This window comes from Salvia splendens, chromosome 8 (assembly GCF_004379255.2).
Source record: "Salvia splendens isolate huo1 chromosome 8, SspV2, whole genome shotgun sequence".
Taxonomy (NCBI): domain Eukaryota; kingdom Viridiplantae; phylum Streptophyta; class Magnoliopsida; order Lamiales; family Lamiaceae; genus Salvia; species Salvia splendens.
Window position 1 is genome coordinate 2,635,228 of NC_056039.1, and position 22,448 is coordinate 2,657,675.

General features: G+C 38.0%; 6 protein-coding genes and 1 long non-coding RNA gene across 7 annotated transcripts; 4 read left to right on the top strand and 3 right to left on the bottom strand.

Moving 5' to 3' along the window:
- Positions 1 to 573: 573 nt before the first annotated feature.
- LOC121743364 (two-component response regulator-like APRR3) lies at positions 574 to 4,228 on the bottom strand. Its single transcript, XM_042136657.1, has 8 exons — positions 3,897 to 4,228; positions 2,870 to 3,031; positions 2,660 to 2,790; positions 2,409 to 2,567; positions 2,126 to 2,303; positions 1,754 to 2,042; positions 1,022 to 1,670; positions 574 to 935 (listed from the first exon to the last, which is right to left on the bottom strand). Exons 1-8 carry the CDS (start codon positions 4,102 to 4,104, stop codon positions 828 to 830), a joined length of 1,884 nt encoding a protein of 627 aa, XP_041992591.1. The 5' UTR covers positions 4,105 to 4,228; the 3' UTR covers positions 574 to 827.
- Positions 4,229 to 5,411: 1,183 nt separating this feature from the next.
- On the top strand, positions 5,412 to 6,945 carry LOC121744979. The gene is made up of 2 exons (XR_006038736.1): positions 5,412 to 5,657; positions 6,474 to 6,945. It is a non-coding gene; the product is annotated as an uncharacterized LOC121744979 (long non-coding RNA).
- Positions 6,946 to 8,915: 1,970 nt separating this feature from the next.
- LOC121744977 (zinc-finger homeodomain protein 10-like) lies at positions 8,916 to 10,410 on the bottom strand. Its single transcript, XM_042138702.1, has one exon. It carries the CDS (start codon positions 9,920 to 9,922, stop codon positions 9,221 to 9,223), a length of 702 nt encoding a protein of 233 aa, XP_041994636.1. The 5' UTR covers positions 9,923 to 10,410; the 3' UTR covers positions 8,916 to 9,220.
- A 180-nt stretch (positions 10,411 to 10,590) lies between these two features.
- LOC121744976 (ribosome-binding factor PSRP1, chloroplastic-like) lies at positions 10,591 to 12,783 on the top strand. The gene is made up of 5 exons (XM_042138701.1): positions 10,591 to 10,998; positions 11,653 to 11,796; positions 11,885 to 12,178; positions 12,299 to 12,407; positions 12,494 to 12,783. The coding sequence occupies exons 1-5, from the start codon at positions 10,738 to 10,740 to the stop codon at positions 12,607 to 12,609; spliced, it is 924 nt and encodes a 307-aa protein (XP_041994635.1). The 5' UTR covers positions 10,591 to 10,737; the 3' UTR covers positions 12,610 to 12,783.
- Positions 12,784 to 12,910: 127 nt separating this feature from the next.
- Positions 12,911 to 13,542, top strand: LOC121744978 (40S ribosomal protein S14-3-like). Its single transcript, XM_042138703.1, has one exon. It carries the CDS (start codon positions 12,911 to 12,913, stop codon positions 13,361 to 13,363), a length of 453 nt encoding a protein of 150 aa, XP_041994637.1. The 3' UTR covers positions 13,364 to 13,542.
- A 183-nt stretch (positions 13,543 to 13,725) lies between these two features.
- Positions 13,726 to 15,736, bottom strand: LOC121744643. The gene is made up of 5 exons (XM_042138240.1): positions 15,626 to 15,736; positions 15,269 to 15,390; positions 14,273 to 14,343; positions 14,102 to 14,188; positions 13,726 to 14,004 (listed from the first exon to the last, which is right to left on the bottom strand). Exons 2-5 carry the CDS (start codon positions 15,369 to 15,371, stop codon positions 13,726 to 13,728), a joined length of 540 nt encoding a protein of 179 aa, XP_041994174.1. The 5' UTR covers positions 15,372 to 15,390; positions 15,626 to 15,736.
- Positions 15,737 to 16,271: 535 nt separating this feature from the next.
- On the top strand, positions 16,272 to 22,174 carry LOC121744835. Its single transcript, XM_042138500.1, has 16 exons — positions 16,272 to 16,639; positions 17,040 to 17,342; positions 17,447 to 17,534; positions 17,632 to 17,740; positions 17,847 to 17,925; positions 18,086 to 18,172; positions 18,289 to 18,369; positions 18,553 to 19,010; positions 19,169 to 19,250; positions 19,335 to 19,511; positions 19,584 to 19,637; positions 19,903 to 19,995; positions 20,067 to 20,132; positions 20,356 to 20,402; positions 20,733 to 21,392; positions 21,616 to 22,174. The coding sequence occupies exons 2-16, from the start codon at positions 17,229 to 17,231 to the stop codon at positions 21,998 to 22,000; spliced, it is 2,580 nt and encodes an 859-aa protein (XP_041994434.1). The 5' UTR covers positions 16,272 to 16,639; positions 17,040 to 17,228; the 3' UTR covers positions 22,001 to 22,174.
- Positions 22,175 to 22,448: the final 274 nt, after the last annotated feature.

The following is a 22,448-nucleotide window of genomic DNA, read 5'->3' on the forward strand; positions in this document are numbered from 1 at the left end:
ATAAGATTTCCATTATTAACGACAAATCCAAGAAACAGAACTAGTTGGTCGAACACAATGAAGAAGGTCGTTACCACATGAAAATAGAGGCCGGGCAATGGCCATCGCCGACAACGAGTTGCGACAGCAACTCCAAAGACCGAGTTAAATTATGTTTCCAACCCTATTAGGCCGGAGGTGGGGTCGATCGAGCCTTAAGCCATCATTACTACTATTTCCTTAGCCACTACTCAACATAGCAAAAATAATGTAGGTCCGGTGCAAATCCTAGTACTTACTAAAAATTCAGTTATTGATTAATCGATAATCGCCTTAATCGGTTCTGTTAACTGATAACCGAGCAAACCATTTTTCAAGTTGAAAGTTTAGTACATTAGTATTTTTTTTATCTCTAGCATATACTTTAAATGTAGAATAGTGATAAATAATGAAAGCAAAACTAAACTCTAAATGATGATACAATCAAATTGAAAAACCTTGATTTTCTTAGTAGTACATAAAGATACTACTAAACCAACTACAAAACTTAATTATGGTCACAGCACCACAAATCTATATCAACACAACAATGCATAAGCCAATCTCTATCTCAATGTATAGAATGCCTCAAAATGCTACAAAAAACTGAGGCAAAAAAGCAAAAACAAAAAACCATGTACAAACAGTTGGTGAAGAATACATTCTACTATACAACTAGTTAGGTTGTATCTCAGCTCTATAATACATAGATACATACATACATACATACATCAAAGTATAGAATCAAGAGATGCCAAATTCTAACTGATCACACTACTTGTTACTGCCATAACTTGCTCCTGATGTAGCTAACCAGCTGACGAGCTCTCAGGTTGATCCGGTGGCAATTGTCGGACAAACTGTCCCTTTACACGTGGCCGCTGCTCAGCCAGCTTCTTCCTGCTTTCGTACCGCACCTGTTGAGAAAAAAAATAAGGTTGTAATGACAAATTATGTTTTATAGTCAGAATCATGAAGTTGTCATAAAAGAAATTCAATGTACCTTCTTCTCAAAGCATCTGTCTTTCCTCTTCTGGCGGAACTTCGTTAGGGCGGCCTCTCTCTGCATGGCTCGGTGAGAGGGTCCATCGTGGTGGTGGAAGCTGTCTTCGTGAGCGTTGATCGTGCCATTGCATCCAGAAACTTGACTGTGATGATGGCTAATGTTGCCATTGCAGAAACTGCTATTAGCACTCTGATTCGTTCCGTGCGAGATGAGGCCATGATCCTCCAACTCATCCTGTTTGTATTCTGTCTGATCTACGGAGTTGCTGTTCCTGTGGTCTGCAGGGCTGAGAAGTTGCTGAGGAGTCGGGGGCTGATGGTCCGAATGAAAGAGAGGATTCGACTGTGGGAAGGATTCTGAGTGGTGAGTAGTTGCACCTTGACCAGGCAGTGATGGAGATCCCGATGAGGGCGTTGTAGAACCATAAGGGCTGCTCAAGCTTCCGAATCCTACGCTTCTAACAGGAACCGGGTGAGATATGTCTCGATTTTTAGAGTAGGAGAATGTGAATTCAGGCCATCCTGTTTGGACAGCAGGCGTAGCGGGTGAGTTTAGTGTTGGACCGGCTTGTTTGTTCGAGCTCGTCTCAATGTCCTTGTGTTGACTGTAAGTGCTGGGACTAAGCTGCAACGGCTTGTTAACGTATCTGCAAAAGAGTTTTTTCTTTATCAGTTTATCAAAGAATCACTGATGATCAATGGAAGGGGAAAAGGGTTCGTGTTAACTGACCTCGAAAAAGCAGAAGTATCAGAGTGGTTTAGCCTCTGACTTTCATCATTTACTTGAGATCTTCTCAAAGACAGATCCAACATAGGCAAAATGTTGAACTTGTTTGCACTTGAAATCGAGGCAGATGTCGCAAGACTGCCTTTTATGAGGTGATTATTATCAAAAGTTCCAATCAAATCAATCGCCTCTCTTACAATATATCCAGGCTGTTCCTGATCATCATCATCACAGCTCTTGTCTTCTCGTGTCGCTGCTTGATCAGCGTCCGATTTGGCAGCCACTTGCAATCCTATCAGAAAAATGTCAGTAAGTATTTTCGATCCATGGAGGCGAACTGATAGAAGAAAAGAGGTAAATGTGACAGAACTATACCTTCGGTCTCACTATCATGTGCTCGGATTTTACTCTTTTGTTGATGGCATTCTTCCTGTCCGGGAGTACTAATGCCATCTGAAAGACACTCCGGGCTTTCTGGTTTCGAGGGGTGGTGTTTAACGAGTTCAGTGTCTTCCTCTTCTTCAGCTTTCAATCTTGGTTTTGCACATGAACTCTGCAGCTCAAATAGACGCTCTCTATGAGTCTCGTATTATTTGAGTTTATCCATCTGTCTCAAAATTATGGATAGGATGAATGAAGTGTAGAGAAGCCAAAATACCTGAGCATCGCTTCCTTTCTCGATGCCCTCTTTGTTTCTCTGTACACACGACATGTAACCACTAGAACGGTTGCTCGTATCATTGTTCTCAGTGGTGGCTTCATCCTTCTCTTGAGCAACACTCTCATCAGGAGGTCCCGGTCCAGCAGCAGTGCTCGACTGACATCATACAACAGAAACAAGAACAGTTTTTAGTACGAAAACAACAAATTTCTCAGAGAAAAGCATGGGGATCGATTGAACCAACTTACGGCTTGTTTCCTCCAGACGTGCTGCCACAAGTTCCTGAGCTCGTTTTTCCTGATGGGCTTGACAAGAAAGTCGGTCGCACCTGTTAACATGCATTTGTAGACTGTGCTAACCGAGTCGTGTGAAGACATCACTGCCAATACAGACAGAATGGTGTTAGAAACCATGAATCAAGTGTTGAGGAAAACCAAGAGGTGTTCAAGTAAACCTACTTATTACTGGAATGTTTTTGCAGACGTCGTGCTCCATGATCAAAGTGAGAAGCGCGTATCCAGAGACTGATGGCAGTTCGACTTCAGTCAAAATGAGGTCTATGTTATGAGGCCTTGCTTTCAGAACCTCCCAAGCTTTTAAGCCATCACTAACTGCAGCAACTGCTTCAGATAAACACAGCTTAGTTTCAAACAATACCAATCAAAACTGGTTCTAATCATAGGAATCAAGAAATTCAGCAAATTAAGTAGTACTTGTGGAAATTTTGCATCCTATAAATTGACAACAACAGAATAGATGTATCCAACTCTCAACTGCAAGAAAAGAAACTCTGGTTTATGAAAGAAAATTTTGTCTTAACTACTTAACATCACAATGTTTGACAAAATTTGCAATTTTAAACAAATTCTCAGAAATTTGTTACCTTAATGATCAACTTTCTAGTTTTTTCAAATCAAATCATGAGGCAAGTTTCCCACAGATTTGCCATGTCACATGAGCTAAAAAAACTTGGAAAGGGCTTAAATTAAATTTTTCAACAATTGGTTCAAATTAACAGTCCTAATAAAAAGGTCTGATTTTTATATGAGCTAAACTTGAAATCTCCAACTTTTAACTCTCAATATCATCATTCTAGCAAGCTAAAACATCATTAACTCTTAATACAGCCAATCATCTGAAGATTTATACACAAAATTTCATGCTTTTTCTCCGAAACATTCACAAATATGGAAAAAAAATTCAAAACAAATCCTCAATCTTTCACCATTTGAGGCACACTAAAACTAATTAGTGGGAGTTAAGGAACACTGAAGAAAATCATAAAAACAAAATGCAAAATTCAGCTTATCAGCCTTGTAATCACACATTCACACAACTAACATCGACAAGATTCAATCTTGGACCATAAAAAGTCACATTCCTCAAATCCCATAAACCAAATTCCAACCATTTCACTCTCCCAAAAAACAAGGTTTCTAAATCTAAATCCAAAATCAAGAAATTTAGAGCAATTCAAAAACCAACCTCTATAGCTGCATTTCCTGAGAAGTGCAGAAATGATCTGCCTAGTGGAATCATCAGCCTCAACTAAGAGCACCCTCACCACCATTTTTGGGAGGAACCTCTCCCACCTCACTGTCTCAGAACCCCCCTCCACGGCGGCGCAGCCTTCTTCAGCTTCTCGAGCTTGCAATTCCATTCCATTTTCACTGCTCATCGCAACTTCTCCCATTTCAATATTTCAGTCTTCTGAGAATGAGAATTGTTTTGTAAAAAGATTGTTTTTTTAACTTAAAAATATCTGAAATTGGAGACCCAAATTCTTGATGTTGTTGCTATTGGATATTGTATATCCGCCTCTTATCTGATGGCGTACATTTCTTGTTTAACTTTGAATGTCAACTCAGTGTTGGATCATTTAGATATTTTTAAAAAATTTCTGATTTACCTCTACAGTTTAGAAAATTATAATTAACACCCTATAGTTGACTACTACATCAAATATGAAGGCTTAAAGATTTAGGAAAGATGAACAAATTTTATACTATCAGTTTACCATCATATATCAGTACTACTTATTTAATCACGAATTTTGGTGGAATTTTATAAGTTTGAAAATAAAATATTATATTAAAAACTTTCAAATTTTTCAATTGTGCCACCTTTTATACAAAACGATATATTTTGGTGATCCTCAAAATGACGTTGTTTCATTGAGATAAGTATTTTTCCACTAACGTTTTTTTCTTTCTTTTTTTAATGAAACAATATTGTTTTGAGTATTATTGAAAATAATAGTTTGTATACTAATGAATGAGATCAATAACAAAAATTAAACTTCATGATTTAGTATTTCGTTTTTAAACCTTAGTCAAAGTTTAACCAAATTTTGGCATTGAAATGATAATTATCCATTTATATTATTGTGTAACGAAACTTAAACTTAAACACTTTCAAACTTTTGGGGCAATTATTGAATTGTGAAAAATAATGGGCAATTGAGTGAGGGCTCACACTTGCTTACTAGTTTGGACATGCAATAAAAGAAAGTGATACTAAAATATCTATGATCATTATTTATTGCCCCCATGATATTATAATGAATGGCCAAAATTAGCCACGTCCTTCCCCAATCAAAAAGCAAGTGGCCATTGGTTTTCACCATTCTTTATTATATTTTATTTGCCCTCTTCAAATTTGGTTGGTGGTATAAATTAAAAGTGGGGGTTGGGACCAATGGCCTATATTAAAAACTCTTTAATTACAATTAGAATAAAATAGAGCTTTATTTGAGATATAGTATATGGGAACAAGTTGTCAAGCTGGCCCCACATGAGAAGATATTTTGAGGTTTCATGGATAAGAATTCGACACGTGGATTCAACCATTGATGTATGTTAATTAGCTTATCTTCAATTCGACATTTGGTGTTTCTAATTTGTGGCTTTAGAGTTGTCCAAATGCTTCATCTTATATCCTCGTATTTCTATTTTAATTAAACTACATTAGGGAAAGAAAACAACGAGTTGACAAATGGGAAATTGGGAACGTGGAAGAATATTTTAATTTGGAGAATCATAGTGTGAAACAGTAACATAGTGGGTGGAGAATCCATAATATCTTGGGATTTTTAAAGATATTTAAGAGAATAGTAGCGTTACAACTTCCGAGACACCATATGTTATATGAGTACTGGGAAGTGTGGCATTGTAGACGGCAGAGCATGGTATGTTGGCACGCTAAAGCACATTGCGTGCTCATCATGTGAAGCATGACATCAGTGAAGTAAGTATATGCTTAGAGTGATGTGTTTCAAGGTTATAGTGAAGTTTTTATGATATTTGCTTATAGTGATCTTTTTTGTTAACATCGGTGAAGTAAGTACATGCTTAGAGTGATGTGTTCCATGGTTATAATGAAGTCTCTGTGATATTTTCTTATAGTGATCTATTTTATTAACATCAGTGAAGTAAGTACATACTTAGAGTGATGTGCTCCAAGGTTATAGTGAAGTCTCTGTAATATTTGCTTATAGTGATCTATTTTGTTAACATTAGTGAAGTAAGTACATACTTAGAGTGATGTGTTCCACGGTTATAGTGAAGTTTGTGTGATATTTGCTTATAGTGATCTATTTTGTTAACATCAGTGAAGTAAGTACACCCTTAGAGTGATGTGTTCCACGGTTATAGTGAAGTCTCTGTTATATTTGCTTATAGTGATCTATTTTGTTAACATCAGTGAAGTAAGTACATGCTTAGAGTGATGTGTTCAAGGCTAGAGTGAAGTCTCTGGGATATTTACTTATAGTGATCTATTTTGTTCACATTAGTGAAGTAAGTACATGCTTAGAGTGATGTGTTCAAAACCTTGAATTCCTTACTACCAAATTATTCGAATATTATTTGCATTATTTTATTATTAATTCCTTCGATCAGCATTAAAACCTTTTTAAAAAATTATTTGCGATTCACGTAATCAAATCACATAAAACTTTATAATACTCCCTATTATAATTGTTTCCGTCGACGTCCCTCTATTGAATTCCACGTCTATAAAAGTTGTGATTCAATTACATTTAATCGAAAAAGAAAATTACAGAGAAATTGAACGGCGTTATTGGTTGATCGGGCTGTTCTAAATGGTTAAAATTACGGGAAAAAAAATCGAAGGCAAGGCCAATTGGAGCAGCATCCCGAATTCCAAGTGACGTTCAGCCCGAAGAGAGCGACGGCGGAGCTCCGCCACTCGAGCTCCATCGGTAATCGCGCCACCTCGTCCCCCTCCACTGTGGCCTCATCCCCATTTTCGTCCGACTACAGCTCCGCCGCTGCCTCCGGCGACGAGAAGGTTGAATCGCGCAAATTTTGCTGAAGAGAGAAGAGAAGGTTGAATGGCGCGACGATGTTAATTTTCAAATGAGAGCATTTTACTTTCTGCCCTAATTTTATCTGTGAAGTGACCATTATACCCCCCGCCTTGTTATAGTGAAGTAAATTTGTGATAAGAGTGAACTGATTCTCCTTTAAATTCGAAAATCACATGTATTAATACTAGCCTTTGATTTTCTTGATCTTGTGGCTGTAATTTGTTCTCTAGTTATGTACTTAATGAGCACTTGCCCTAGATCACTACTATATATATATATATATATATATATATCATTAAATATCTCATTTCATCATTCAACTTTCTCATCTCTTGAAAATATGAAGTTTTGAAAGGATACAAATTTTAATGCACAATTGATAAAGTAAGAGATGTAAAAAAAAAGTTATTGAAGTATTGTCAGTAAAAAATGAAGTTCATTTTATTAAAGAGAACAATATTTTCTAAATTATAAAGTTTATAATTCTAGGAGACATATTAAAAATAAAATAGTTCATATTTATAAGAGTCGGAAAAGGACTCAATAGTAAGTAGGTGTTAGACTTCGATAATTTTCTCCATTGGTATTTCTTTTTAAAATGAATGCTCCTTTTATCCATAAAAATATCAGTAATTATATTTATGAACGACACACGGTGTGGCACAAATACAATAGTCCTCTTTAAAAGAAAACATGGAGTACCGTTAGGGCCGGCAATTTTCGGCACGACACGATAATCCGACACGAATCCGCACGAAATTATTGGGTTGGGATCAAGTCTTATTGGATCCGTGTCCTTATCGGGTTGACCCATTAAGAACCCGATAATTTCGGGTTGGGTTCGGGTCGGATGCTGGTCGGATACGGGTAACCCATTAAGAAATAATATTATTATTTTATTATTATTTAAAAATATATATATTACTTTAATTTTTTAATTTCTTATAAATTAGGTTTAAATAGTATAAAACGAATTTTAATTGTGTAAATTAGGTTAAAAATTAAGGTTTAATCGTGTAATATCAGGTTCGGGTTGTTATCGTGTCGTGTCAACCCATATTATATCGTGTCGATAACGGGTTCGTGTCGGGTGCGGGTCGTGTTCGGATTTGAAGGTAGCAGGTCGGGTTCGTGTTCGGATTTACAGTTTCCTTAACAGGTCGGGTTCAGGTTAGGCCTTATCGGGTTGGGTCATTATCAGGTTGACCCGATAATGACTCAATCCGCACGATTTGCCAGCCATAAGTACCATGCAATGTTTAAGGAGTCTAACTATTTAAAAATATCTGCTTCAAAAAGTTTCTTCCTAACAAATTCGATTACTTTAATAGTGGCCCAAAGTCCAAACCTTGTTTATTTAATTAAATAAGTATGCATGTTTTCATATTTGTTGAACTTAAAAAACAAAAACATTTGCCAGTTGGATTCGGTATCCAATTAAATATATGGTTTATTATCTAAATTAAAATGCCGATGTATAGACAATTTTGATAAATTCGGTGCCAAACCAACTAAAGTTGAAAATTACTACATTGCAAGAATAAATATCCTAAAAGATACACTTAATTTCTTTATGTGGTTCAAATTTAAGACCATAAATGCGAAAAGAAATTTATGCCCCAGACTCAACGTGTCATGCTTTTTAATTTATTTTTTGTGGTAACGTTTTGATATTTATCGTACACCCAACTACAAGTTGCAAAAGTGATAAGAAAAATAATGCACGTCACAAAATGAATAACACTCCTTATACTTGCCATCCACAAATCAAAGTCTAGCATAACATTCTTCACAGTATTCAGATTGTTTACAATGTTTTATTACCACTGAGTGTGTTTGATTGATATAGTTGGGATTAGAAGCAATCTTACCTAATGGAGTAGTGTGTTTGATAGTTATGATAAACTAAATCAGTTAAAATCATAGTACATTATTTAGTTTAAAAATTTAGCTAGTCCGGATGCATCAACTATTATAAAGTTGAGACATCACTTTTAAATAATAGTGCTTAAATCAAATTGGGCCGATTGGAACCAAAACTTATGTTGGTTTGTACCAACTATGATCATAATCCAAGTTGTGTTACAATAGATAAATGAGAAATTAGATTTTGTATGTTAATGTTGATATCCATAAGATGCATATTAATAAAAATATATTCGATAAAGATCGATTTTGTAGTGAGTGGCGATGAATCAAGTGTATTTCATAATCTCAAACTAGCTATGCTTTTACATATATGTATGAGTAAAAGCCAAAATTGGTCTTGAACATATGTCAATTTTACAATTTTGGTCATAGACATTATCTTTTAAATTTTTGCATCCAAAACATTTCAATTCGGATCACAATTAGTACTAAACTAATAGTTTCGTCAATTTTTTAACTATCAATGTTTTTAACCCGATTTTGACCAATTAAAACTGTGAAGTATGATTACTTATTCCCTAATTATATTCATAATTATTTTAATAAATTATTATTTAAAATATAAAACACATGGGTCATAACCCCAATTAAAGCTGTTAAGCTGATCCTCGTTCATGTCGCTGTAGCTCATGCCGATGGCGGCGGCGGGGAAGGGAGTTGAGATTTCGGCGTTGGATAAATGTGGCATCAGCGGCAGTGGGGGATTGATGTTGTCCTTCTTCCCGAATGTGTTTTTGTTGTTGTGCATCCAGACTTTGAAGACGCCTTTATCGACTCCGATTTCGCCGCAGAATGAGTTGGTGGCGCCTTCGTCACGCTTGTGCATTTTCCAGTCGGCTTTCTCTGCGAATTCCAGCATTTTCTCCTTTTGGAATTGGGTGAATTTGGTGCGGTAACGCTTGCGGCTGCCGGATCTGAGGTTGCCGCCGCCGCCGGAGATTGGGGAGGTGTGGTTGTGGCTGACGTCGGAGGGCGGCGCGGAGAGGCCGTGGCTGAGGGCGAGGAGCATGTGCGGCGCGGAGGGGTGGTAGGAGGAGCAGATCGGCGGCGGAGACGGGGAATTGTAAGGGCTGGAGCCGCTGCGGGGAGGGGGCGGCTGGTGCGGCTGGAACTCAATCGCCGGCATGGCGGCGGGGGGAGGCGCGTGGGAGGGGGGATCCTCCGGATCGCGGCGGTGGAAATTGCGGAGGCAGTTACACGCTGCGCATTTTAGCGAAGTGGGGAGAGCCGGGTCGGTGGCCGGGACGGGCATGAACTCACCACATCCGTCGACGGCGTGGCCGCCAAGCGCTGCGGCGTGGTTCTTCAGGCATTCCTTGTAGTTGACGACGACAGGGTGGTGGAGGAGCGGCGCATGGCGCTTGATGACGCCGTTGGTGAAGGCAAGGGAGGATTTGGGCAGGGGAGGATTTGATAATTTATTAAAATAATTAAGAATATAATTAGGGAGTAAGTAAATATACACATTAATTAGTTAAAATCGGGTTAAAAACGTTGACCGTTTAAAAATTAACGGAACTGTTAGTTTAGGACCAATTGTGATTTGAGTTGAAATGTTTAGGATGCAAATATTCAAAAGATAATGTCTAAGATAAAAATTGTAAAATTGACATATGTCCAGAATCAATTTTGACATTTACTCTATATTTATATATTTATTTATAATGAATGGATTATGTTGGCCACTCTAAAATCATTAATCTTATGGTGGCTATTTATTTGACTTATTCGTATTCAGATTCATAAAGTATTTGAGTATCATGATTCATGAACGAGCCAAATGTCACATATATTTGTGATTTCAAAAATATTTTCAAAGAATTTTAAATTGCACATACATCCAACACATGCCTTATCCATTTAATTAAAGAGTGGGTCTCAAATCAAACGCCCATTTGTCCAATACCACGTGTCACCCATCACTCCACTGTGGATAATCATCACTCTCTCTCTCATCGTCACTGCAACTATTTCTTTCTTGAATTCCATTTCTCTCTGTAATCTTTCTCGAACAATCATCTGCAACAGTAAAACTGAAAGAAGCTCAATCTCAAAAGCTCTAGAAAAATGGCTACGCTACTTGCAGCTCCAGCGATTCAGAAGAGCTTCGCATATCAAATTCAACACCATATTTCCTGCTCCACTTCGTCTTCTTCTTCGTCGTTTGGATGCTCTCATTCACTCTCATTTCCCTCGCAGAGATCCAGTTTTCTCGGCTCAGGATTCGGGGGCCGTGAAATGGTTGCTCAGAGATCGTTTGGGATCAAAATGTCATGGGATGGCCCTCTCTCTTCTGTGAAATTGATTCTCCAAGCCAAAAATTTGGAGGTGCCCTTTTCTTCCTCATGCTTTGAATTGTTGTATTTCACTGATTCTGGTTGAGTTTTAGAGGAATTTTGTGGGCCGGTGGATTCTTGATTTTGTTACTGATTCTCACATTTTTTTAATGGGATATGACCAATCTTTCTTGACTTGAGTTAGTTGGGGTTTTTGAGAAGACAATGATCATTCATGTGTAGCTAAAGAGGTAAAGCTTGAATTAGTGTTCAATGTATAGTTTGATAGTTAGATACTAGTTAGTTAGTTAGTTCACATTTAATATGGAACGTGACTGAACTTTCTTGATTGTAGAGTTAGGAATAGCTGGAGCTTTTGTCTGAGACATAGAAATGAATGGTCATTTATGTGTTGTTAAAGAGGTCAAGCTTGAACTGGTGTTCAATGTGTAGTTAGTTAGTTCTCACTTCTGATATTGAAGAGGTGTAGTGGTACCCGATTTGATGGGAGGTGAGTAGATGATGGGAGGTGAGTAGATTGGGAAATTGGCGTTTCCTAAGACGACTCAGGCATTTATGTTCTGTTGATTTCATCATACATTCACATTTGAGTAAATATACACACACACACACAAAAGGGGGAAAAATGTGGTGAGCTTATTCTCTGATGCTCTTTCATTGATCTTCTCATGGATTGAAAATGCAGCTGAATCCCTCTGTGAAGAGTTATGTGGAAGAAAAGTTGGGTAAGGCAGTGCAAAAGCATAGCCATTTAGTGAGGGAAGTCGATGTCAGGTTGTCCATCCGTGGTGGAGAGGTAGGGAAAGGCCCAAAAGTGCGAAGGTGTGAGGTGCGCGTGTCTTACTACCGTGTTGTATTTAGCTTACAGGTGTCATGATTGTTAGTATGCTACTAAGGAGTTGTGGTAATGTGTGTAGGTTACTTTATTCACTAAGAAACATGGAGTGGTTCGAGCAGAAGAGGATGCTGAGTCGCTCTATGGGAGCATAGATTTGGTTTCTTCCATTATTCAGAGAAAGTTGAGGAAGATCAAGGAGAAAGACTCGGACCATGGTCGCCATATGAAGGGCTTCGACAGGCTCAAGGTTAGGGATCCCGGTGCACTCTTGGTTGCTGAGGATATTGAGGTGGTACCCGAGGAAGGAGATGAGGCTGATGCAGTGGGAATTCAGGGTGAAGGAGTTGAAGAGGAAGAAATCGTGATTAATGAGGTTGTCATTCATCATCTCTTTCTTCTTTCTAATGTTTTTTTTCACCTTCTTGTGGACTTTTCTGTGCATTAAATTCATGTTAACTTAGCAGTCTCCCGATATATACACTTCTATTTGCAGATTGTTCGCACAAAGTACTTCGATATGCCCCCTCTGACTGTTAGTGAGGCAGTCGAGCAGCTGGAAAACCTCGATCATGACTTCTATGGCTTTCGCAATGAAGAAACTGGTAAGCTGACTCACCGTCCTTCCATCTTTATTTATATATGACGGGGCTCCTCACAGTCGCTGATGCTAGAGAGTGCCATGTTGCAGGTGAGATCAACATAGTCTACAAACGGAGAGCCGGGGGATACGGCCTTATCATCCCTAAACAAAATGGCGAAACAGAGAAACTGGAGCCCGTGGTCATTGAGTCGACTGCGAGTTGATTCCTGCTGAAGAAGGTGTTTTGAGATGAAAATAAGTCGAGAAACGAAGTTTGTAGAGAGTCGAAAATTATGAGATCTCTTGTAAATGGTGTTCAGTTCCTTTGCAAACATTCCCTTGTTGCTAAAAATGTGTTGTGCAATTTTGCGCTCCCAAATAGAATAAACTGAAAACTAGTACGACTGTATTAGAAATTAGCAACACAAAATTTCATTGTACATTGAGCAACAAAACAACCCCAGCAGTTCTTCACTAGAGTTGTTCCAGAGCTTCGAAGCAGGCAAATCCACTCTTTCCGCAGCCATGTCGAAGAGAAAAACCAGGGAGCCTAAGGAAGACAATGTCACTCTTGGACCTGCCACCAGAGATGGAGAGCTCGTCTTTGGCGTGGCTCACATCTTTGTCTCGTTCAATGACACGTTCATCCACGTTACTGATTTATCTGGGAGAGAAACCATGGTTCGCATTACAGGTGGAATGAAGGTGAAGGCTGACAGGGATGAATCATCTCCCTATGCAGCTATGCTTGCTGCCCAAGATATTTCTCAGAGATGCAAGGAACTCGGAATCAATGCTCTTCACATTAAGCTTCGTGCAACTGGTGGCAACAAAACTAAGACTCCTGGTACTGGTGCTCAGTCTGCTCTGAGAGCTCTTGCCCGTTCTGGCATGAAGATCGGTCGCATAGAGGACGTGACTCCAATTCCGACTGACAGCACTCGCAGAAAGGGTGGTAGAAGGGGAAGAAGGCTATAATTTTGCTATTTGCACTCTCAGTTTTGTTGGTGCAATTTAATGAAGTGAATCGAGTTTGTTTTTCCTACTAGTGTTTGAACAATTTGTAGTTCAACCAAAATTTGTTTGGTGTTTTGCTGCTCCGAAAAATTGAACAATTATGAGATAGTATATTTGCTTAAACTTGCTTAACATTGCCATTGTTTTTGCTAAAAAAAAAAAAAAAAAAAACATTGAGCAACAAAACAAATCTGACCATGCCAACAGATACAAGCATGAATGTATATATGTTCTACAAGCATGGTTCCAAAGTTACAGTCAAAGCCGGGTTCAGAAAGGTGAATAAATTCAAAAGAAAGAGTAATCACTTTTGAGATATATTCCTAGTGACGCCTCTTACCACCACCACCACCACCACCACCCTTTCTCTTGCCGTGACTTTTCTTGCCATCTTTCTTCTTCTTCCCTTTACCCGTAGGGTGCCTGCCCTTGTCGTTAGAGGCTTCAGGGGCCGAGGGCTTCAACAGATGCCCGACGTTGAGAACCCCCTTTCTGAAATCGCCTTGCATAGACTTCAGAATCCTGTCCTCTGCTAGTTTCCTCTCTGGCACCTTCTTGGAACTACTGCTACTGTAGGCTCCAAACCTTCCTAGAATAGCTCTCTGCATAAACCAATTATTTACACATCATTTCTAATCTTAATCGACATACAGCTTTAGAGTACTGAATGAAATACTGAAGCTGAGAATGTTAAGCAACCTCTTGAAGCAGTTTCTCTTCTCTATCCTTTTGATTCTTCATTGAAACTCTAGCAACACTAAGAGGTAACCTCTGTTTCTTTGGAGGCTGTTTAACAAGAAACACAAAGTTCATACATGGTACTTGAGAGCTTAATATGTGCTGCAATAGTAATGGCGTAAATGAACACACCTTTCCGCCGAGTGACACAACCTTCTTAATCTCCAAGTTCTTTTTCTGTTTCCATGTCATGTGTGAGGAACCTGAATTAATAAGAAATTATACACATTCCCAAGATGTTGTAGTAGACATATCTGAGGAGCATGTCATATGTTCACCTCAACCAATACAAACACACACAGACACAAACAAAGGGAAGAGTTCACAGTAAGGGGAAGGAGCAATTCCGGCCATGGGTGCAAAGAATCAAGAAAAGTTTCCATGTTAGTGATTTTCAACTAAAATCTCAACCTATTATGATAACGATCTTTTCCAAACCTTATTCTGCATTATTGTACACAACCAACAACAAACTCTAGAACCCTCATGGGGCAATTTCTGATGAATACAACTAGTCGGGTGAACTGATTCATTCAAAAAGATAATCGGATTCATTCAAAAAGATAATTGGATTCATTTGCCAATCCAATACAAATATACACACACAAAGGTATGGGTTCACAGTAAGAGGGATGAGCAATTCCAGTCAGGGGTGCAAAGTATTAAGAAAAGATTACATTTTAGTGATCTTCAACTAAAATCTAAACCTATTATGATAGTGATGTTCTCCAAACCTTAGTTTGCATTATTCAACACATTCAACAACAAACCCTTGAACCGTCATGGAGCAATTTCTAATGAATACAACTAGTCCTATGAACAGATTCATTTAAAAAGATATTGAATTCATTTGCCTTCATTGTTCACAGATTATTTTAAAGAATTGGTGTATTTCATCACTAGAAAGATATTCCAGCAAACAATAAGTCAAATATCCAAAGGTAATATCAAAAGCTCTCTCGTATACAAAACCATCAGATGCTTCCATACAACAATAGATATGAATCACATTGTCAACGTTTTTTCCCCTAAACAGCTCCAAGAAATTTGCATGCTTAATGGTTAATAGCAAAGATCTAATAAAAGGGATTGTAAAGTAGTAGTAAATGTAAAGAGACTTAATCTTACCCAAAAATTCAATATCTTTGAGGATGGACTTGATGTCCATTCTGGGTTCCTGGGAATCCAATTTAGAGGATGAAGATTCCCTATTCGGTCCTTTCCCCTTCATAGTCACACCTTTTTCGTGGCTGCAAAACAAATAGTGTACAAGTAAGATCTTCAATCCTAAAAAGAATGAAATAAACTCAGCCAAATCAATTGAATTTCACAGTGAAGAAACAAAAGATATCGTCCTCTTATGATAACAAAATTTCAAAAAACTATAAAAAGAAGGGGAATAACTAGGTTATAATGTTTCCGCAGTTAGCATTGGAAAATTTGGAAAAGTAAAAAAGACAAAGTGTAATTAGAGTAAAGGATTACCAGGTTGTTGAAACAAGCTGTGGATGACAACTGTGAAATCTGCTTTACTTTCACTTATTCAGTATTTCTGCGCAGGAATCAGGGCTTGTGGAGATGATGACTTGAAGACGGCGGCGGCACAGCAGAAGAAAATTGATTTTGTTTAAATACTTTTATTAGTATTGTGTAAACTGTTAGAAAAATCATAAAATTTGGTTCAAATATTTTTCTATGTCATAAAATTAATCAATATATTGTAATAAAAAAATTATAAATTTTACGTGCAAATTGGCAGAAATTTTGAAAATTTATGATTTGTTATTCAAAATTTAAAATGAATGAAATAAATCTAAAAGTGATTGTTTTTGTGATTTAAAAGACAATGAACTATTTAATCAACCATATATTGATTGTACTATGTTGGGGTGTTTTACAGTAGAGAGATATGAGTAGTAATTAAGAATTTGCATCAAAATTTAAAACTAAAAATATTGAATCTCACCTCTATTGTCCTCCCCAATTTTGCATACTAGTTTAATTTTGATTTCGAAATCTGTTTCATTCAGAATTTTAATGACACATAAATTAAGTGCGGTTATTGTTACCATTTTTACAATAATTATAATGTTAATGATAGTAATTAATGTAACCAAGAATGAAGCAAAAATACAATTTCAATGGAAACTCAGCAACAAAACTCGACATCTATACTGGTATTGTATCAGAAGAAATAAAACAAAACTGAAGAACACTCAGTACGTCAATGAAGTGATTTCCCATCGTTTTCGGCAGTAGAAGCAGACGACGATGGCGGAGAACTGAAGTAACGGCGGAGCTGCTTCGTCAGAATTGCATCCGCAGGACTGCAAAACCACATCCATGGCTCCGGCTTCATCGGCGCAGGAGTAGAAGAAGACGGCCGAGAATTAAAATTGCCAAAATAAGTGCGGAGCTGCTTAATCACCACTGCATCCGCTGGACTGCAAAACCACATCCACGGCTCCGGATTACCTGTTGAAAACGAGCTTTTTTTCGGTGATACTTCCATGGCTTTATCGCTCTCAAATTTCTGTCAATGAAGTTATATCGAAATTCTGTCAATTGCAGCTTCTCCCAAAATTCTGTCAATTGCAGCTTCTCCCAAAATTCTGTCGATTGCAATATTTATAAAGTAAAAATCAGGTGTTGGCGATGGAAATTTTTTTCGCGTTTGATTAGGATTTGGCAATTAGGTTAGAATTAGGAGTAGAAATTGAACAGTTTATTTATGGATATTGTTGCATACGTGCCCTACTTTTTTTAAGCATCAATATCTTCAACCGTATCTCATTATTTCCTTACCGATTCAAGGTTTGAAGTTTCATTTTATTCAATTAATCAATATTAGTATTTATTTAATTTAATTTATTGTAAATCAAAGTTAATTATGTTGTAGGTTGCTGCAGACTACTCGCAGTAGCAGAAATCGACTCGGCACCACAGCAAAGAGAGAGAGTCAAAATCAGTTCTTTTCTTATTCTTTTTTTAGCCGCCATTGCGAAGCTTACATATTTATTGCGAGCAGCGAATCGATTGTTCAGTTTAACCGAAAAAGAAGAACGATTATTCAATTTTCTGATGTGCTATGTCCTGCTTCCAATCCGCCGTCGTCGCATTGCGGACTGTTTACCCCAAGGCCGTCGTCTGGTCGGAAGAGAATTTGGTGGCGGTGGCCTGTGGCGCAGCTGTTATAATTCTGGTAAAGTTGTGTACTTTCCAACTTATGTGCTGCTGTTTGAATTTGCTGTTGCATAGTTCAGTTGGTTGGTTAATAGTTGAGCAATTGCATTGTTTTTTGTTAAGAATCCTCATAATCCTAAAGTTCGAGGTGTGATTACCGTTCCATCTAGCAAGCGCTTTCCCACTGGGAAGATTGATGTTGATGGCGGAGGTATGCTGCGTAATTAAGCTTAGCCTAATCATATTGATAGATGTAGGATGGATTGTGTTTCTAGGTGTCTCAGCTTTTTTTGTTGATTTGAACATAGGTGCGGATTTGCTAAATGGGTGCTTGCTTCCATATCATTTATCAAGGGAAACTCGTCCTTGTGTTCGGTCGATTTCTTGGTCTCCTGCAGGTCTCGCCAAAGATGCTGGGTACTAATATGAACTTTTTCAGCTTTGAGTAATTTTGTGCTTGTAACATCATAACTGCATCCATAGAGCTAATCACCCTCTCCCTACCCCCAAATAAATGAGGCAGCTGCTTGCTTGCTCTTTGCACCACCAGCGGGCATGTGAAGCTTTACCGTCGTCCACATTGTTCTCCGGAGTGGATAGAGGTATGTATATAGTGAAGCTTCAATTTGCAATCTCTTAATCAGCATGATTTGAGGGATCCTTAACTCTATAATCTTATTTTCTGAAGATCATGCTGAAACTAGGATTAGATTCTATAAAATGTTGACTGATTTTAGTTTTCTCCTGTTTTGGTCTCTGAAGGTTGTGAATATATCTGAAGTGTTATATAATTACTACAAGAGCACCAATTTTGGGGAGTGTCAAATTGTACCCTTGGAAGGTTCTGACGTGAGTAGTTGCTATTGGTTTCATATGTGGCATATGCTACAGATCATTCATTCTTCATGGCATACTATGCATTCACCCTCACTCATTTGTAATTATTTTTGCTTTTTCTTGTACAGGTTATACCAAGACAAGATACTGCAAATAAGGGTACACGTTTGAGAAAGTGTATCAACCATAGAAGACAAAAAACAGCTAATGTAATGTGCCCTCTTCATCGACTTTCTAATTCCCTATAGACAGCTATCCAGTAATCATTATCCACATTGAACCAGTGATTTTGAGCTGCTGGATTAATTTCTAATTGGGCATTCTCAATATCTCTTTGTCCATTACTCTTAAAGTTCATTAACACTAATGTTTCTCTTGATATCATTTATCAGGTAGTATCAGAAGACCATGAAAATTTGGGTGAGAAGAACAATTGGCAAATTGTTTCCTCCTCTTTCTATGAAGGGGACCCTCTGGAGGAAGTGACGGAAGACTGTCTTCCATTAATATCTGCACAGCAGTATGCTTCTCGCAATGAAATGCTAATGTCACTTATTATTGCCTGGTCTCCAATTCTGGAGACATCTGGAAACGATGTGGCTTTTCCTTCTAGCTCTTCTAATTGCTGCTCAATTCTTGCTGTTGGTGGAAAGTGCGGTAAAATTTCATTGTGGAGAGTTCGTGCACCTGAGTGCTATTCTACTGATAATGCTGGGCACGCGAGTGAGGTTCGACTTGTTGGCCTTGAGAAGGTACATGATAGCTGGATTACAGCAATTAGTTGGGTTGGATATGGGTCTAATGATTCAAAGACCCAGTTTGCATTGGCTACTGGGAGTTCTGATGGTAGGTGCGTAATTTTATATTACCTTCCGGCTGACCTCTAAAATGAGTAGAATTTTGATTGCTCTTAAATAATCACCACGTGAGTAACTACCATATTAAGTTTATTAACAATGCACATGAGTAATTACTGACATGATTATTTTTCCCCACTTTATGCTATAGTGTGAAGATCTGGCTGGTAAATGGTGAAAAATTACTCAAGGCGTCTGAAGTTATCAATGATTCATTATCATTGTTGAGGGAGGTCAGAATTGCATCTCAGTGTCTTGGTTTTATACATGATTCATTTTGGTCTTATCTTAAAATTAGCAATTTATCATTAAATTAGGTTGCGACTGTTGATTCTTCTATGATATCTGTACTTTCACTTACTGTGCCCGCTCGATCACCAACGAAATTGTTCTTGGCTATTGGCAAAAGTTCCGGATCCTTTGAATTGTGTACCCTTGACACATCTACTGACAAATTTGACAACGTTGGCTGTTATAATGCACATGACAGCACGGTAAGTTTCCACTACTGTTTTTTGGCCACTTGAATATTTATGAGTAAATTTTTTTTTTTAAATAAACATCAGGTTTCTGGTTTAGCTTGGGCGTTTGATGGACGTTGTTTGTACAGCTGTAGTCAGGTACAATATTCGATAGTAAATGTATTATGTCACTTATGTCAGGTGATGGTCCGATAAAACATTCCAGGCTTGAAAATTATGTGACTTATGTCATAGTACATCATGTTTTATTACCACTGGCAATTGGGTTGCTTACCAAATCTTTCTGATAATTGTCATTGCTGCTTTGTCTTATGATGCTAAAAGCCTTAAAAGTTAACAAAAAAGAGAGTGATTCTCTAGGCAACTAACTTAACTGTTTTGCATAAATTTTCATTAATTCTAGAATAACTCCTTGAAGAGCTGGATTTTCGTTGGAGATTCTCTGTCTGAAGTGTCACTTCCCCGAAGCAGTCCTGGTTTGAAGAGCTCCACAGAGGTATGAGATCACCTTTCCTGGTTTGAAGAGATTGTCTTTGTTTGTGAACTAATACTAAACAACAAATACAGTTCGCTCATGCATTAGACTCTTGCTTTGGTCTATCGGTATCTCCTGGAAATTTGGCAGTTGCTGTGGTATGATATTTTTGTCCTCTCCTTATTTATTATAGCCAGAAGTATCATGAAAAGCCAACATTTCCAATTAAGGCAGTGAATGTAAAGAGCAGTTTTGGGAATGAAAGGAATGTTATAAATAGTAATATGCTAATGAGATAGAGAAAATACAGGCATAATGCTTTCCTATATAACAGCCTTAGGCAGAATGGATGGCTGAAAAGTGTATGCCATCTCGTTGCAGGTTCGCAGATATGACAGTGATCTACTAGATCCGATGTATGAAGGAAGGTGAGCTTTTAGACTTCTTTTTTTGTAGCCTGTTGTTAATATACACCTACACTTGTGCATATTTATGTGCCAAGAGATACATGGCGGTATATTCACCTAATATTTGCATTTGTCAATATAATTTCCATATCCATTGTGGTAAATATCTTTGGTATTTTGCAAAAATGTCAAAACTAACTGCCTAGGAGTTTAGTCTGCACATAGTAGTCATTAACTCACCCTTAGAGAAACCAATAGAATGATATTAGAAATATTTTTGAAGTGTGAGAAAGCAGCGCATCCTCTTTCATACCATTAATTAATTTAGAAATATTGTCATAAATGTTTCAGATCTCATAAATCTGCAGTTGAGTTCCTTTGGGTTGGAGGCCAGCAATTGGACCCTTCTGTTGTTACATCTTCAGAGATAGCAAAGGAAACATTTCCTGGATTCCCGGAGAAAGAACTGACTTGGTGGGAAATGAATATACTCGGGCGTCTTAACAAGTATGAGAACCCCAACAGGCTTCTGAACATTTTTGATATCGTGGCAGCTCTCCGAGCCTTCAAGCAGTCTGCACCCAAGTATGTAGAGCATATCCTGCTGAAATGTCTGGCATCTTGCTTAGGATCCAAGTGTGAAATATCTCGTAAATTATTGTCTGAAGCGCCTAAGCTTCTGACCATGCACTCATCCCGTCAGTTGCACCTCATAAACATAATCAGCAGGGAAGTGGTGCTTAAAGAATTCATGACAGAGAACGTGAGCGGAAAAGAACATGTATTAGAAGGCTTGAGTGGTGACAAGAAAGAAGAAATAAATCTGTGGATGGACTTACTACTTAGCTGTGAAAAAGAACTCTTGTTGAGGCTTGTCAGCATTAGTATTTCAGCAGAAGAATTTTCCGGAGTTGGAGGTGATGGATTGCCACAGATGAAGCAGTGGCTTTTGCAAAATGTGAAAGACGAATACAAATTCCTTGCAGCAGAAATTAGAGAGGTTAAGAAGAGGTATGACATTACTACTAGTTCGACCGTTTAAGTCTTAATGTTTGCTGCATCTCCACTCCCCATTATTTTCGTTGGATGTTGTTTTTCACAACTTTATGTTATTCAACGTATGCTGTTTGAATAAGGCTAAGCATTCGCAATATGTTGTTTTTCTAGTGTTCATCGGTTTGTTAATTACCCCTTCTTTTACATAGGATATCACATCTATTTCATTTCTCATCAGGAAACTAGAGGAAACCTCAGAACACGAAGTGCATGATCGCTGCCACTTCTGCACAGGCGTTGTGCCATTCGAATCAACTGAGTACGCAACTTGCTCCGGATCAATAGACAAAACTGGGGTTAATCGAACGCACAAGCTTCAAAGGTGTGCAGTTACTCTCCAGATTCTACCAACTAAGCCCTCCTGGTATTGTATGTGTTGCCACAGACGGGCTTCAAAGATGGCGCCCACCATTTTGTTCGCCATGCCCAGGTATCCTTCCGATTTCAAGTCTTTCGTAGAGTCTCCTACTCACAAGCATACTTCGACACCATGCTGTCCCTTCTGCGGCATACTTCTACATAGATCGCAACCGCAATATTTTCTGTCACCTTCCCCATGTTGATTTATGGAAAATGAAAGCATTGATGGGATCAAAGTTGAGAATATGCTGCTAATGTCACATTCATAGGTTGTACCAGTCATGGAAGAAACAGTTGAATACATTATGTACAGTATGCTGACTTTAATGATTAGTTAATTATGATTACTGCAAGGAAAAAAAATGTTGCATTTTCCATGTTGTTGCAAATATATTTCTATTTACTTATTCACATAAAATCCCAATTTAAAATAGGATTTGCACACATGATTTGATACATCTATGTCACAATCATAAGCTCCTATACATATTTGGAGGGTGATGAATTGTCGCCATAGCAAGTGAAATTGCAATTTGGCCACGTATATTGTAATTAATTCCAAGAGGTGCCCACAAAGAAATACATGGCCCTTCTTCAACGGCTAAGATTGAAAGATTGTCAGACAAAGTGGGGTCCTGCTTGATCATCTTT

Excerpts from the sequence above, each read along its gene's own strand:
- LOC121744977 (XM_042138702.1), bottom strand. The coding sequence starts at position 9,922 with ATGCCCGTCCCGGCCACCGACCCGGCTCTCCCCACTTCGCTAAAATGC.
- LOC121744835 (XM_042138500.1), top strand. The coding sequence starts at position 17,229 with ATGTCCTGCTTCCAATCCGCCGTCGTCGCATTGCGGACTGTTTACCCC. Across the intron at positions 17,535-17,631 it reads GATTGATGTTGATGGCGGAG|GTGCGGATTTGCTAAATGGG; the intron begins GTATGCTGCGTA and ends ATTTGAACATAG. Across the intron at positions 19,996-20,066 it reads GTTTGAAGAGCTCCACAGAG|TTCGCTCATGCATTAGACTC; the intron begins GTATGAGATCAC and ends CAACAAATACAG.
- LOC121744643 (XM_042138240.1), bottom strand. The coding sequence starts at position 15,371 with ATGAAGGGGAAAGGACCGAATAGGGAATCTTCATCCTCTAAATTGGAT. Across the intron at positions 14,189-14,272 it reads TTGTGTCACTCGGCGGAAAG|CCTCCAAAGAAACAGAGGTT; the intron begins GTGTGTTCATTT and ends CTTGTTAAACAG. Across the intron at positions 14,005-14,101 it reads AAGAGAAACTGCTTCAAGAG|AGAGCTATTCTAGGAAGGTT; the intron begins GTTGCTTAACAT and ends TGGTTTATGCAG.
- LOC121744978 (XM_042138703.1), top strand. The coding sequence starts at position 12,911 with ATGTCGAAGAGAAAAACCAGGGAGCCTAAGGAAGACAATGTCACTCTT.
- LOC121744976 (XM_042138701.1), top strand. The coding sequence starts at position 10,738 with ATGGCTACGCTACTTGCAGCTCCAGCGATTCAGAAGAGCTTCGCATAT. Across the intron at positions 10,999-11,652 it reads TCCAAGCCAAAAATTTGGAG|CTGAATCCCTCTGTGAAGAG; the intron begins GTGCCCTTTTCT and ends TTGAAAATGCAG. Across the intron at positions 12,179-12,298 it reads AAGAAATCGTGATTAATGAG|ATTGTTCGCACAAAGTACTT; the intron begins GTTGTCATTCAT and ends TTCTATTTGCAG.
- LOC121743364 (XM_042136657.1), bottom strand. The coding sequence starts at position 4,104 with ATGGGAGAAGTTGCGATGAGCAGTGAAAATGGAATGGAATTGCAAGCT. Across the intron at positions 3,032-3,896 it reads CAGGAAATGCAGCTATAGAG|TTGCTGCAGTTAGTGATGGC; the intron begins GTTGGTTTTTGA and ends TATCTGAAGCAG. Across the intron at positions 2,043-2,125 it reads ACATGATAGTGAGACCGAAG|GATTGCAAGTGGCTGCCAAA; the intron begins GTATAGTTCTGT and ends TTTTTCTGATAG.